The sequence below is a fragment of the Phoca vitulina genome, unplaced genomic scaffold, assembly GCF_004348235.1.
Source record: "Phoca vitulina isolate PV1807 unplaced genomic scaffold, GSC_HSeal_1.0 scaffold82, whole genome shotgun sequence".
Classification (NCBI taxonomy): domain Eukaryota; kingdom Metazoa; phylum Chordata; class Mammalia; order Carnivora; family Phocidae; genus Phoca; species Phoca vitulina.
Window position 1 is genome coordinate 1,176,054 of NW_022589785.1, and position 13,991 is coordinate 1,190,044.

Genomic DNA, 13,991 nt, shown 5'->3' on the forward strand with positions numbered 1-13,991 from the left:
GCCCCCTCCCCGCGCCGGCCCGGCCGCGCGCGGCATTGTGGGAGTTGTGGTCCGCGCGGTCCCGCGGAGCGCAGCGCGGCGTCGGCACCGGTGGGGGCACCGGCTAGGCTCCGGCTCGGACTCCCGCGGCGTGGGCCGGGCGGTGGCCCCGCGGCGCGGGCAGGGGGCGTCTGCGCGTCCGCGCCCTCGGGCGGCGGCGTCGCCCGGGCCTCAGCGTCCGCCCCCGCCGCCCGCGCGCCCGGGCGCAGGTAAGCGGCGTCTCCGGGGGGCTGCGGGGGGTGGCGGGGGAGACGGCGCGGCCGAGCGGCTACCCCCCCGGGAGAGGGGAGGGAGGCGGGGGCCGGACGGCTGCAGGCCCGCGGTCCCCACGGCGGCGCGGCCGCTGGGGGATGCTCGGGGACGCCGGCGCCCGCCCGCGCCCCGCATCCCGGCCGGGCCAAGGGGCCCCGCCGCCCGGTGCTCGCTGCGTGCAGAGCGCCGCCGCCGGGGCTGTGTTGGCGGCGGGCTGTGATCACCACTTAGCACCCTCCTCGTAGCCCCTTCCCCATCGCGGCGCCCCCACCCTCTTCGTGACCCTCCTCCCCGCTCCTTTTCCTTGCCTGCTCTCCCCCTCCCCCCAGCCCTGAGCGTCACCCACTTCCCATATTTCCCGAGGTGACCCTCCCCCGTCCCATGAGCTGTCACCATAAGCCACCTTCCCTAATCTTTAGCTGATTGCCCACTTTTCCTGTCAATGTTCCCCTTTCCGTGGTCCCACCCCCCTCCTCCCCTGACCTCCTGGTGGTCACCATCTGTGTTAACCCATCCGCTGCCCCCCCACTTTCGGCATCTCCGGAGTGGGTGGATGCTGAAAAAGCTGGCCCAGAAAGTGAGGAGGGGAGGTCTCCAGTTGCCCATGGGGGAGGGCTGGTCCCAGGGCAGTTCACTGGGTCCTGGGTGGAGAGGGTGACCTGCATCACACACCTTGCCCTGCTCTGCCCTGTTCCTAGGGAGGACTTCTAGGGCGGCCTGGCCACACCCTGAGAGTGACCAGAAGCTCTTTAGCACTGGTCAGCCTCTTGGATTGTAAGGTGAACGCCATTAGCCAGGTTAGAGCTGAGTGTGTCCCCCAGATGTTCATCGTATCCAAAGTTATATTTCACTGGACTTGCTCACCAGTTGGCCATGCATTTGGACCCTATTCCCCAGAGCTGACTGACCTTTACGATCGGAGTTATTAAAGGGCAGAACTGCAGTGACAGGTCCCTGTCCCTAAGGAGGACAGATATGAAACAGATGCAAATGATCAGATGTGTGAAGGAAACTGGAAGTTACTGCGGTCCCTGAGCCAGGAACTGGGGAGGGGGAGAGAATCCATGCCCTTACCACTGGAGCGTTGGTGGTTGTCGCTGGGTGCTGTGAGGGTCAAATGTTGGAACCAGTACTTAATAAGCTGCCAGTCACCCTCCAAATGTGAGGGTTTTTTTAGTGTCACATTTCAGCCTTGAGCTCTTCAATCCACCTCTGGGCTCAGGGGCCTGCCAGTGTATTTTGGCTAAAAGGAAGCGGCAGGTAAGAAAAGCCCTAACTTTGGCTGTCGGTACCCTTTATGAGAACAGGATCCGAAGCTGGGTTCAGGGCATCAGGATCTTTTGCTATCTTTTGTTTATAGCTCAGCCTAGGGAGTGCTCAAGGCTGGCGTTGTCTAGAACTAGAAGGAGGCTTCCCCCAGGAGGGGGATGAGCCAGTAGAGAGATCCCCTTATCATTCGCCCTGCCTTCCAAGTTTCATTGTGCTTGAGTTAAGCGATTAGTAGAGCTGATGGGGACTGACACTTAACAGGTGTTTGTTAAGTTATCACCATCTCACTTCCCATTGAAGAGAAACCTCTTCTCCTGAGAGACTGAGTTTAAAAGTTCCAATTACAGGTTGAGCTCAGGGAGTGGTGGTGGGGGGGAATCCTTTCAGTAAAAGCACTTGTTTATCACGCAGATGACAGTTTCACACTGAATTTCAGGAATCCTGGGGTTCTGGTTGGGAGACAGGCTTGCAAACAAACACTGGAAAATCATCCCGGATTTTCTTTGCATTTTCTTTGCCTTCCCCTTTTGAGGGAATATGTGACAATTATGGTATATGGCTAGGAGAGAACCAGGGGCACAGAGGGGTCTGTTTCCATACAGTGGGGCCCAGATCTGTGAAGAAATTGAGAATGTGTGAGAAAAAAAAAAAAATTGAGCTGCTAGCCTCCCCACTTTTGTATTTTTCCTAAAAACATAAAAACGGCCATGAATATCTAGCATGTGTGTTTTTGACTTGCTAAACATTATAGTCCGATGATTCTTAATTTGACCTAAGCTGGGAAGATGCAAGTAGGCAGTTAATGAGCACCTAAGGCTTCTCTTTCATTTTTAGCCTTGCAAGTCTGGGGACAAATAAAAGTCAGTTTAGATGCATGGCAATGAGAGTGTCCAGAATTTGCCTTTAGGGTCCCTAGTCCTGAGATACCTGTCCCCAATGCCCCGCCTTTGCTTTGCTGGCTGATCAACATGGGGTGCCACACATCTAAGCACATGTTAAATGTTCGCTGTGACATCCTAAGTGCTTTGCATCTGTCATCATGTGACATCCCGGGAGATGAGTATGACCACATCTTGGAGATGAAGGAACTGAGACGGAGCGGAAGTGTCCCACCCACGGTCCAGCCCACCTCCGGTTTGGGTTCTTGGCCTCTCTGCCACCTCCCAAGAATTTTCTGGCCAAATGTAGTCCCCAGAGAAAGGAGAGGGGACAGCTTTCCCAGTTTTTCAGTTGCCTTCTGTTCCCAAGAGAGAAGGTAGCACACAAAACGATTTTTCTGAATTATTCGGCCCCTTGCGCTGAGGGAGTGTGTTAGGCTCGTGGGAGATTGTAGATCTGGCTGTTCTCAGATTAGAAAAACCAGGCTGGACAAAGGGTCTCAGCTGGGAAACACGGCTAGGGTTTTGTAGACACGGGCAACATGGCTCCTGGGCTCTGATCATACTTCTAGGTTATTCGAGTAACCAGGGTGCCAGACACTGGCCCGAACCATTGGCGGGAGACTTGGCACAGCGCTCCTGTCTGCTTTGGAGACAAGAGACCTGAGTGGGCTTCTGTTTCCATTCTCCCCCATCACTTCTTCTCCTAACCTGTGGGTGAGACCAGTGAGTAGTCTCCCGAGCGGACAGACAGAAAATGCCCTGTGTCTGCCATGGGGGCGACCCCCAAGAGCCCCCCTCCCCTTCCAGCTTGAGTTAAACCCAGCCTGTGCCAGCAGGGCAAGAGAGATTAAGTAAGAATGATGAAGCAAAGCGAAAGAGAAAGTCAAATGGGGAACGTGCAGTTTTATGGTTCCTTTGCCATTTTTTAGGTATCATTTATTTATTTATTTTAAGTCATCTCTATGCCCAGCCTGGGGCTCGAGCTCTTGACCCCAAGATTGAGAGTCGCACGCCCCACTGACTAAGCCAGCCACATGCCCCTCCTTTGCCATTTTTAAGATGCTTTTGAATCCATATCTCTCTGTAAAGGTACAGAGACTGAAGGAGAACAAGTAGTTATGAAACGCCTACTGTGGATAGACATCAGCCCTGCAGTCCCTGCCCTGGCCACGTGAACGTGGGTGAGGTATAGGACCTCTCGGGGCCTCGGTTTCCCCACCTGTAAAATGGGGCTGATCACACCCCTTAAGGGTGACACAGAATAGGTGAGGCTTGTGTAATTGTCAGTACTGGATGCAAATTATTCACCACTGGCCTTTTGGGAAACCGGGGTGAGGGGGTGTGGTAAAATGGGGAGAGAACAGCCAAGATTGAGAAGTGTGTCCCCTACCCACAAGGACCTTCCAGAAGGATCTGGGATTTTACATTTCAGTTGAGGATCTTTCCAGGTATAAAAATTTATGCTGGTTTACCTTTCTTTTCTCATCTCAGGTTTGAAAATTGTTTCACGGTGACTGACCCCACTTGCTAGTGTGACTGAAAGCAGCTCCTTCCGCCCAACCTGCAGTGACTTTTTTGCTAGGAGCGGGGTGCTGAGCCCAGATGTGGGTGAATGCCACCCTTGGCGGGATCCGAAGAACAGTGGCAGCCATGCCTCCCCCGGCCCCAGACGCCCCTTCCCCCCCACGCTAAGCTGCATGGTGTGGGTGCCCTTGGGACCCCCGAGGACTGACTGTCTGACCTTGCTTCGCCCCCCGCCCAACGCCAACTCCCCCAAGATGTCGCTCGAGTGGCTGGTGGCCTGGAGCTGGTCGCTGGACGGCCTGCGGGACTGCATCGCCACGGGCATCCAGTCGGTGCGGGACTGCGACACCACCGCCGTGGTCACCGTGGCCTGCCTGCTGGTCCTGTTCGTGTGGTACTGTTACCACGTGGGCCGCGAGCAGCCCCGACCCTACGCGTCCGTCAACTCCCTGATGCAGGGCGCAGACACCAACGGGCTGCAGAACGGGTACGTGTACTGCCAGTCCCCCGAGTGCGTGCGCTGTGCCCACAACGAGGGCCTCAACCAGAAGCTCTACCACAACCTGCAGGAGTACGCCAAGCGGTACTCCTGGTCCGGCATGGGCCGCATCCACAAGGGCATCCGCGAGCAGGGCCGCTACCTCAACAGCCGGCCCTCCATCCAGAAGCCCGAGGTCTTCTTCCTGCCCGACCTCCCCAGCACGCCCTACTTCTCCCGGGACGCGCAGAAGCACGACGTGGAGCTGCTGGAACGGAACTTCCAGACCATCCTGTGCGAGTTTGAGACGCTCTACAAAGCTTTCTCAAACTGCAGCCTCCCGCAAGGATGGAAAATGAACAGCACCCCCAGCGGGGAGTGGGTCACCTTTTACTTGGTCAATCAGGGGGTTTGCATTCCCAGGAACTGCAGGAAGTGCCCACGGACGTACCGCTTGCTCGGAAGCCTTCGGACCTGCATTGGGAACAATGTGTTTGGGAACGCGTGCATCTCCGTGCTGAGCCCGGGGACTGTGATAACGGAGCACTATGGCCCCACCAACATCCGCATCCGGTGCCACTTAGGTATGTCGCGGGGATGGGGTCTCACCTGCCGGACACGGCCGCCCGGGCAGCCAGAATCGTGCCCATTCACTCGCTGCACTGTACTTCTGTCAAAGATTGATGGATTGCGTGCAAACGGTTTTGACCGCAGGGATTGAGTCAAAAAAGGAACTTGGGAGCAGTATGATCTGACAGAAGGTCTGTCCAGGGGATCTTTCTGCGGTGATGGAAATGGTCTCCATCCGCACTGTCCAAGTACGGTAGTCTCTAGCAACGGGTGACCATTGAGTGCTTGAAATGGGGCTGGTGCCGGCGAAACATGGAATTCTTAACTTCATCTGAATTAAAGAGGCACCCGTGGCTAGCGGCTACTGTAGTGGACAGCGTAGCTCGAGGGCCAGAGGCTATTACAGCGATCGCAGGTTCATACCGACATCGGGCAGCTGTAAAACATGCCCCAGTCCCTTCCGAATCAAGGGTGAAGTCATGCTGGGTGTTAACGCCGAGTTTTTTCAGATTCTAGGGCAGTTGGTAACGTGCGTGGCAGTGGTTCTGAGAACGGATCGGAGTCAGCTCAGCCGTGCTTGCATCCTGGCCCCACCGCCTGCTGGCCGTGTTACTTGGGGCAGGTCACTTCTCCTCCCTGGACCTCCGTGTCCCCATTTAGAAGGGAGAGGTTAAAAAGCTCATCCCCCGTAGAGTTACCTGGAGGGTCTGATGAGAGAACGTGTGTTGTGAAGCTCTGACTCACACGGAGCCGGACGTGGAGTACTCACCCTCTAGTTCGGCTTTACCACAACTCAGTACACAGGGACGTTCGTTCCCCAGAATGCCTTGTTCCTGGTGAGTCATGATAATGGGTTGGCACCCCCAGTTAGCATCCCAGACTTGGGGGGGGTGGGGAGGGCGTGCCCAGAGCCCGGGCAAGGTTGGCTTCAGGAAGTTTGCAGCATTGGCTGCCTTGGCTTTGGAGCAGAGGAAGAAAAAGCCCATGCGGAGGAGCCCCGGTCTAGGCTGGAGCCAGGGGCTCATGAGTGTTCTGTAGGGGAATCTCAGGGCAGCCTGGGGGGACCTGAGCCGGACGCCCCGGGCCTTGCAGCCCCACTTACCCCGGAGCCCTCTGCTTCCCCTGCCCCATGTGGGGATCCTGAGGGCTTCGCTGTTTTAAAAAACAACTAGATTCGAGCAGTTGACACCCTGAGTGTTTCAAGAGCCGAGGCAGGACAGGGGAGAGGCGGCAGGGGAGGCGGCCTGGCTCTGTGGTCAGCCCTGGAACTCCGGGCAAGTAACGGAGTCTTTCTGTGCCTCAGTTTCCTCATCTGTAAAATGGGGAGGTAGCCCTCACCTCAGGATCGCCAACAGGGTTAAATAAAGTGGTATCTTCTGTGGTTACTTGGCCTACAGCAGTGGTAACTAGTAGCTTCTGTGATGAAACCCATGCTGGACAGTCTAAGAAAGGATCCCTAAGACCTGGGCCCTCAGGAAACAGTAGGAAACGATCAGACTTCGGAAGCAAGCGCCCCTGGACTCAGCTCTGTCGACCCCATCTGCCGAGTGATCTTGGCTGGGACCCCGAAACTCTGAGCCTCTAGCATGGGGTAACAGTATGTGCCCAGGGGCTCTCTGGAGGATATGAAGTAGCACGTGAGGAGTACGGGCAGGTAGAGGGCAGTCAGGCAAAGGGCACTCTGATTAATCGAGGCGGTGAGGTGGCCATCTGCGCGATCTCAGTAAGGTCGCCGTGCAGGGCCCCAGGGTCCACTCAGATCCGAGCGTGCGGGGCTGCAGGTGGGAGCTGGAGCCACCGGGATGGAGCGGAGGAGCCTTCCCCCCTGAGCCCCAGACGTGGCTGGCTGCCAAGTCCAGGGTGGGAGCGAGCCGCAGAGGGGAGCCCACCATGCCCGGCTTTGGGATCGAGGCTGTGGGCCATGGGGAGCAGTGCTGTGCTTTCTTCAAAGGTTTTCTTTGGATGTTTTTCAAAAGCTTCAGAGTGACCCAGAGGGAAGGGCATCTGCGGACTGAGGTAGAATTCCAGGCAGGTGTGTTGAGTAGCAAGGCGGGGGGTAGGGGGCGCGGTGCAGAAGACCTAGGCTTTGCGTCCTGGGCACGAATGTCTGTCGTGCACTTGAGCGTAAACCATGCCCCCACCGGCCCTCGGTACAACCTGTCATTGCCTTCTCAGCCCAGCTAGTTCTTGCCACCAGAAAAACTGGGCCGTGTCATGTTCTCTTGGAAGGAGTCCTGCTGGACTGTGGCCGCTTCCCCGTGGCCGGGGCAAGCGCCCTGGTTGGGTTTGCTCAGCGTTTCCTTCTTTCCACTGTCATGCTCACGTTCACGTCCGCCCCGGAATGAAACAAAGGTGGGTTCGACCCCCGTGACCTTGGGTGTCCCCAGAGAGGAAGTGAGCCTGGTGCGTCCCTGGCAGCCACACCTGGGCCAGTCTACCTGGCCGGAGTGCAGGAGGCACCCGCAGTTCCTGAACCGTGCTCTTGAATTGCCAACCTTTGTCCCCTTTTGCTGCCTTCCATCTGAGGTGTGACTTGTGGAGCTGTCCCCGCAGACACCTGAAACCCCAGCCCTCCAGTCCATTCACTGGTGGTCCAGGGACCACTCCGAGCCGCCTCTAGAGGTGGCGTCACCCGGTCTGGACCCCATGTAGCGCCGTGGGACAGCTCCGGCCGTGGGGCTGGGACATCCCGACCGCAGGGCCACAGACCTCCAGTAAGCGACCTCTGACGCTCACGAGGCAGATTGACTGGGGAGGCAGATGTCCTTCCACATGGCCAACCCTCAGGAAAGGGTAGATGAAAATGCATTAGCATATTCAGCAAATTCTTGCCCAAGAAGCACAATTAGACTCCCCGTGCCTTTCACGAGCATGGTGTTGGGTTTCTGGGCCGCCTAGCTGCTTGGGACTAGCGGAGCTGCTTGTGTTCGCCTTGCCCACCCGAGTGCCAGCCTCCGGCCTCCCGAGGTGGGGGCCCCTGGCGCACGGAGCCCTTTCTGCACCTTTGGCCTGCCTCGTTGGGTGGTTGGTGGGGACAAACAGCAAGTCCTCAGCCAGAGGACGTGGGGCCTATCTCCATCCCCAAGAGCCACCGGAACGCTCTCTCTGGGAAAGTATTGATCATCTCTGCCGACTAAGCTGGTGTGCGGGCAGTAGGCAGGGATGGGGGCCGCTGGAAGGCCGGGGCGTGAGGAAGGGGAAGGCGGAAGAAAGTAAGCAGGGGGCTGTCAAGCCAGCAGACCAGACCATTTTTCTGTGTGCCGTGGTGCACGGCAATGAATCATTTAGTGGCCCAGAGAAAGGAGAGCTGCTTTCTGAAGCCCTGGGGTGGAGGGTCCCTGCAGAGAACCACCGAGTCCTAATGGCCTCATCCACCTGAACCGGTCAGCGAGGGCTCTCTCCCTGTCCCCCCGGGCCCATCGCAGCCCTAACCCCGCCCCCTGCCCCCCTCCCCAGCTGTTTGTTACCCGTAGCGGGAGATGGGAGAGCATGGTTCCAGAGTCAGAACGCTCCTTCTCGCCCGATTCAGTGACATGTCCTATTGAGAGTGGAAACCTTAACTACAAGAATGGACAATCACTTTTATACCACAACTACTGACATACTGTCCAGTGTCATTAGAGTCCATTCTGCGGGGCCAGGTGGGTTTGGATTCAGACCTCAGGTCCGCACCAGGACTGAATAGCAGACTTCGGGCAGGTCACGTCACTTCTCTGAATCTCAGCTGCTCCATCTGGAGAGGGGGTGAAGGGAGGTCTGAAAAGGGCCGATTTAGCCCAAATCTGCACTCAGGCAGTCTGTATGCTCTAGGTGGCAAGGACAGTGGTCACGTAGCCCCGAAGGTGGGTACACTACTGTTCCCTCTTTACAGGCTCCGAGAGGTGAAGTGACTTGCCCAGAGTTCCACGGCACCCCAAGTCCCCCGTCCTTGCCACTCCTCTGTGTGAATTCCTCCTGCACACGTGCTTCCAGGAGCTGTCCGTTTCCAGTGCAAGGAACGCGTGAAAATGCTCTCTTTGCGAGAACTCTGTTTCATGTTCATCCTAAGGAGTCAATTGGAGGGGGGGCAGTGCCGGCTGGTCCTGCGTCACGGTTGTGCCCGTAGTTCCCGAAGACGGCCAAGACCACCATGATCCCAGCCCCTCTGCCAGGGCCCCTCTTCCTCCGGCTGCGTCCTTCCTGAGAGCCGTGGGGCCCACCCAGCCCCCCGGGAATCTCTTTGACGGCTGTGGTGGTGCCTCCATTTACAGACGTCCAGGCAGTGACAGGGGCCGGGTGTTCCCTCAGATCCTGGGGTGGGAGACGGGGACGTGAGAGTGGGCACACAGCAGCATTTCAGCCAGGCCCGCTTTCCGTGGTTATGCGCCCAAACTTGGCACCTTATGTGCTCGCCGTTGTGAGCGGATGGCTCCTTACGAAGGTGTGAGCCTCTTTCCCCGTGGAGCTCAGGCATGGCCTTAGGGGTGACCTTCAGTGTCCCAGAGGGCGGCCAGAGGAGCTTAGACTAAGAACATGCCATCCTCAGGCCCCAACATGGATTTAAAGCTTGGAACGCAAAGAGGAGGGCATGGTTTCATCTCAACCAAAACAGCCCTGGAGACCGGACTGGAATAGTTTATTGGGCCAGGCGGGTTGTGAACCTGGCCTTCCTCGATTAACACGGGCGGTCCACAGATGGGCTTCAGGAGTCTCAGAAGTGCAGTGCAAGCCTTCACTGGCAGCCCATGACCCAGAACAGATTAAGCCAATGGAAAAATGCATTTTTCCCCGGAGCTCAGTGATGGGCAGCCTGTGTTTGCTCTGTGGAAGCACCTCTACCCCACCCCAAATGGGGCTCCGAGGGGTGAGGCAGAAGGTCGGGCGCTTCAGAAGTTGAGCATTCACACCAAAACAGGCCATCCCCCATCCCACCTGCCTTCATTCTCTTTTCTCTGCTTTCCCCCCCCCAAAGGTCTCAAAACTCCAAGTGGCTGTGAGCTGGTGGTGGGGGGAGAGCCCCAGTGTTGGGCGGAAGGACGCTGCCTCCTCTTTGATGACTCTTTCCTGCACACTGCATTCCACGAAGGTGAGTGGCTGCCTTTTTTTTTTTTTTTAAAGTTATAGACTTTATTTTTTAGCGCTGTTAGGTTTCCAGAAAAATTGAGCAGAAAATATATACCACCCCCACCTGACACACACACAATTTCCCCTTTTGTTACCATCTTACTTTAGTGTGGTGCATTTGTTATAAGCGACGAGCCAATATTGACACGTTATTATTAATTCAACTCTGTAGTCTCCGTTAGGGTTCACTCTTGCCGCTGTATGTTCTGTGGGTTTTGACAAATGTATAGTGACGCGGATCCACCCTGACAAGATCATACGGAATAGCTCCACCACCCTAAAAATCCTCTGTGCTCCGCCCACCACTTACTCACCCCTGCCTCCTTCTGCCCTCTCCTTTCATACGTCCCGATCCATGCCAGGGGACAGGATGGGTCCCTGCCTGAAAGCTAACTGTGGGGGCCAGCGCTGCGTGGGTCCTGGCTCCAGGCTGGTTTGAACCTCTCCTCTCTCGCGCCCCCCTCCACCCCCAGGTTCAGCGGAGGATGGACCACGGGTGGTTTTCATGGTGGATTTGTGGCATCCCAATGTGGCAGCAGCCGAACGGCAGGCCCTGGATTTCATCTTTGCTCCGGGACGATGAGAACATTTCCTGTGCTGGAGTCGGCGACAGTGGCCGCGGGTCAGCCTGGGCAGACTGGGGTACAGTCCAGCCCCCACCCGTGCTGTGATTCCATGCTCTGAAACCTGCCTCACCAGAAAGTTCTTATTTGGGGTTTTGAGGTCACGTGGGGTCCCTCTTTCCTTTGGTTATTGTAAATGGGAAATTTTCAGCTTGTATCTCCTTAGATTTTTCTTTTTTTTCCTTCCAGTCATTTGCTTCTGCGATTCCTTTCTGCCTAATAGCGCGTTACTTTGCTCTGTGACCGGGGCTCGGTGCCCTTGATGTGACTGTCGTCTGTGCCGTGTTGTGTACCTGGTTTTTTCATTGCTCTCGAATAGGGTAACCAAGCGGTTATCTGTCTGAATGTAATCACGTAAAAACTCCTTGTGGTCATCTTAAAAGAAAAACACCCGAAACAAAACAAAAAACTGCAAACCAGAGAGCTAGAGACCTTGGCCTCTGTGGCTGTCATGGTCACACAGGGGACCCATAGTCAGCCCGGGGCAGGGGGAGAGTCTGCCGTCCCCACACCCGGCCAGCTTCACGGGCAGGGTGGACCCAGTCAGGGGCGGTGCGCACGGCCGGGCCTGAGCGGACTTGTCACCGTCGCTCACCTCACTCCCAAACCCCATCAGGTCCCCGAAGGTGGGGAGCATCCGGCTGGTGGGACTGGAGGCTCCTCTGTAAACACGGCTTTCCTTCCAAGCCGAGGCTGGTGTCCTCGAGAGCCAAGTCGGGGCTCCCACGGATCAGCTGCCGAACGTGTGATCCAGTCACCTCACTGCCGACAGAAGCCCTACTGCCAAACCGGGCCAGGAAGATTCCCCATGCAGCTGCTTCCGAGTCCACGGCGATGAGCGTTCAGACCAGCAGGGTGCCTGGTCGGAGCTGTGGTGCGGGGAGACCGCACGCTCAGCCCGTGACATTCCAGCAACACCTTCCTCTGGCAAGACTGGAATCGTCGATCTGACCAAAAAAGTGTCTCTTTTGCTTTGGAGTTCTGTTGCCTCTGATTTTCCATTTATTTGTCTGTACATAAATGTTCAAGTGCTGGACTCCGAGACAGTGGAGGTGTCGGCCCCATGTCTTTGCCATTGCGCAGGGGTGTGAGCCAGGGGTGTGAGCGAGGCCTTTGGGAAGACCTACAGACCCAAAAGACCCACAGCGGCGGAGCTGGCTTTCTGGTCTCCTGTGGAGGACGTGGCCAGCTGGAGGCACAAATTCTGGAAACATTCTCCTGTGAGCTGAGGTGTGCAAGAGTGGCCTCCAGCCATCCTAGAGATGCCTTTTCTGAATCACGTATGACGGGCAGTGTCCAATTTATAAAGCCACGGAGCCACGGGGGACGTACAGCTGGTCACACGTACAGGTCCAGAGTCCGTCGGAACAGACGGGAGGAGCGGCCGTCAGAGGTGACCATGACCCGAGACGCCCTAGGCAGTTACTGGCCAGTGAGCAAAGAATACCTGTCTCCATTTGAGTAAAATCTCTGCACCGATCTTTTTCCGTGAGCAGAATGCAGGACAGGGCAGCAGTTTCCAACACACCTGAAATCTTTCTACTCATTAAGTATCTTGTCGAAGAATCACCGAGGTGCATGATTTCTATACATACTGACTGCTCGCCGTTTACAAAGCCCACAGCCCACACGGGTACCCGGCTACCTGAGCTCATGTGCCGTGCTTGGGGGAACAGGAGATAAATAAAGGACCTTGCTGAAAACCGGAGTGAACTGCGCCAGTGGTCTCTTGGGGAAGAGGGGGCACGTGGCCGGAGCTGCTGGGAGTTTGGATCGCGTCGCAGAGACGGGCGGGGCCCTACAAGCGCTGGTGTACACGGTGAGTGAGGCAGAAACGCGGGTCTCATAACCGGTGTGGGCTGACAGGAGCAGATCCGTGGAACGTAAGGAACTCTAAGTGGCACATGGGGCAGAGAGCGAGGACTGTGGCTGCAGGAAAGCGGGGGGGACTCGGGACTCCGTGCCAGGAGCTGGCTCCCACCCAACCTTGGGCAAGTCACGGAGCCTCTGGGAGACTCTCTGTGCCCCACTGCAGAGATGGTGACTGGTACGTACAGCAGCAGCGAGGGTCCCCTTTCCGCCATAGTGGTTCTGAGCAGGTGAGGAGGCAGGGCGGGAAGGAGGAGGCGGGTCAGCCCATCTGAGCAGTGGTGGAGGGAGGTGGCCAGGGGAGCCGGCGGCTCCTTCCACTGCCTCACTACAGGGGAAGAAGCAGGTGCCTCAGTAGGTATGTTTTGAAATTTTCCCTTTTAAAGAGAGGTAGGTGACATGGGTGGCCTGGAGACCCAGGAGCAGCCGGGCTGCCTGGTGTTTTCCCAGCAAGCCCGCTTCCAGCCGCAGTCCTGGCTGGGCTCCCTCAGCAAGCGGCAGGGAGGAGCACCACTTGCCCAGGGTTGAGATGTTTCTCGCTCTCCTAAAGTGTGCATTGCCAACTAGGCAATTGCTAAAATAATTTACACGCTACAGCTAAGGATGCTTAAGGTGAGAAAGGAGAGCCAGCGTGCCTGCCGCGCTTCAGATGAGAAGCCCTGCTTCCATTCTGACAGCCTGCACCACCTTCACGCCCAGATTTTACAAGGTCACGTACCAGGGCTCCCAGGCACCTGCTCACTATCCCCCTGCATTCGCCCAGGTTGGGTTCTGGGTTACACTTGTAATGTTGAATGGCCTACAGCATATAGCCAGGGACGGGAAAGGTGACCTAATCCACCAGTTCTAGACTTTGCACAATACAGTCACCTGGGGTGTTCTAAGAACTACTGATGCCCACACCCCGCCCTCCCCCAAAGCATCTCATTTCTTTGTTCAGGGGGTGGGGCCCGGATCTCCGTATTTGTTTTAACTCATTTCCTGCCCTGATTCTAATGTGTAGCTGGGGACAAGTGTCACTGCCCACTCAAGTGACAAGGCCTTTGAAACCAGCCAGCTCCAGGTTAAAGTCTGGGCTGTGTTCCCGTGTGACACCCAGGCCACCTAACCTGGGTCTCTAGTGGATGGCGGCTATGTGTAACACTCTCCTCCAACAGTACCCTGTTGAGCCTCTTGCAAGATGCAGCATCCCCATTCTTAGTTCTTGGGTTTCTAGGATCTGACCAGCCGCAGCAGCTGGGCTGGGCTCACCAACCAGACCCGACCAAGCAGAGCCTTCCAAACTCTCGGCACTCAGGGATTGGGTCAGGGTTGGGCTGGGCTCACCATCCAGACCCGACCAGTCAGAGCCTTCCAAACTCCTGGACATCAGGGATTGGGTCA

At 56.8% G+C, this 13,991-nt stretch overlaps 1 protein-coding gene across 2 annotated transcripts; it reads left to right on the plus strand.

Annotated features, from left to right (window-relative positions):
• Positions 1-210: 210 nt before the first annotated feature.
• ASPHD2 (aspartate beta-hydroxylase domain containing 2) lies at positions 211-12,929 on the plus strand. 2 transcript variants are annotated; one of them, XM_032395155.1, is made up of 5 exons: positions 211-248; positions 3,933-5,027; positions 9,965-10,078; positions 10,590-10,738; positions 10,929-12,929. In XM_032395155.1, exons 2-4 carry the CDS (start codon positions 4,139-4,141, stop codon positions 10,697-10,699), a joined length of 1,113 nt encoding a protein of 370 aa, XP_032251046.1. In that variant the 5' UTR covers positions 211-248; positions 3,933-4,138; the 3' UTR covers positions 10,700-10,738; positions 10,929-12,929. The 2 variants fall into 2 exon arrangements, with proteins under 2 accessions (XP_032251046.1, XP_032251045.1); XM_032395154.1 differs by having other exon boundaries at positions 10,590-12,928.
• Positions 12,930-13,991: the final 1,062 nt, after the last annotated feature.

Coding starts and splice junctions, on each gene's coding strand:
- ASPHD2 (XM_032395155.1), top strand. CDS start 4,139: ATGGTGTGGGTGCCCTTGGGACCCCCGAGGACTGACTGTCTGACCTTG. Junction 5,028..9,964: donor CCGCATCCGGTGCCACTTAG/GTATGTCGCGGG, acceptor CCCCCCCCAAAG/GTCTCAAAACTCCAAGTGGC. Junction 10,079..10,589: donor GCACACTGCATTCCACGAAG/GTGAGTGGCTGC, acceptor CTCCACCCCCAG/GTTCAGCGGAGGATGGACCA.